The following is a 737-nucleotide window of genomic DNA, read 5'->3' as shown; positions in this document are numbered from 1 at the left end:
AACATTCCGGAAGTTCTACTGTCTTCCGGTGCCCCATGTCTGTCAAAATGGCCCGTCTATTACAATTTAAAATTGCAGTTGTTTCGACTGTTTTGTTTGTCGTGTGCACGAATTTAGTTTGCTGTAATAATGGAAGAAGGGTAAGTGTGAAGTTGTATTAATTTAAGCCAATCGTTAGACTGCGATTAAAGCGGAAGCTGCGCCTGTTCGCTATGTAATTAGCATTAGCTTTGAGCAGCTGAAGGCTAAATAAATTTTATTCCTCCTTCAGGTTGGAGATGCTTTGGACTCTGAATTCGGTGGCTTCTCCGTGCCCCTGGAGCACTCCTTTGAAGTTGGTGAGAAAGAGTCGTTCTTATTTTATCATTATTATGTTGTGAAAGGTGATATTGCTGAGCAGCCGTGTGCTACCGACGATAACGCCGTATGTGAACACCTGCACACCAAACCTCATTCAAAAATCTATCGGTTTAATAGTTGTTCTTAATGTATGGACTAATTTATTTACCTGGTTCAACAGAGGTTGAGATATTCAGAACTGCCAATGTGATCTATGAAATTCGGCATATAGAGGGAAACAATATTTTATTTATATAGTTTTTATTTTTAGTTACTCAGTTTTCTAATGAGACTACCAATATGGCTCAGTGCTCTTCCTGAATGTTCTCTGATGAATGTGACATGCTGACTTGTTTTCCAGTCATTTATTCACGCTGTCCTGTCCTCTCTCTCTCTCT

The 737-nt window shown here is 39.5% G+C and overlaps 1 protein-coding gene across 2 annotated transcripts in view; it reads left to right on the top strand.

Moving 5' to 3' along the window:
- The first annotated feature begins 9 nt into the window (after positions 1–9).
- Positions 10–737, top strand: part of emc10 (ER membrane protein complex subunit 10) — a 4,290-nt gene continuing 3,562 nt past the window's right edge. For both annotated transcript variants that reach the window (XM_035655730.1, XM_035655731.1), the window contains exons 1-2: positions 10–140; positions 272–338. In XM_035655730.1, the coding sequence (XP_035511623.1) occupies positions 36–140; positions 272–338 (172 nt within the window). In that variant the 5' untranslated portion in view covers positions 10–35. The remainder of the gene's footprint in view (positions 141–271; positions 339–737) is intronic.

This window comes from Morone saxatilis, unplaced genomic scaffold (assembly GCF_004916995.1).
Source record: "Morone saxatilis isolate NCDOM2014 unplaced genomic scaffold, NCSU_SB_2.0 Contig14, whole genome shotgun sequence".
NCBI lineage: Eukaryota > Metazoa > Chordata > Actinopteri > Moronidae > Morone > Morone saxatilis.
The sequence above is the reverse complement of the archived record's forward strand: the minus strand, read 5'-3'. Positions and strand labels throughout refer to the sequence as shown.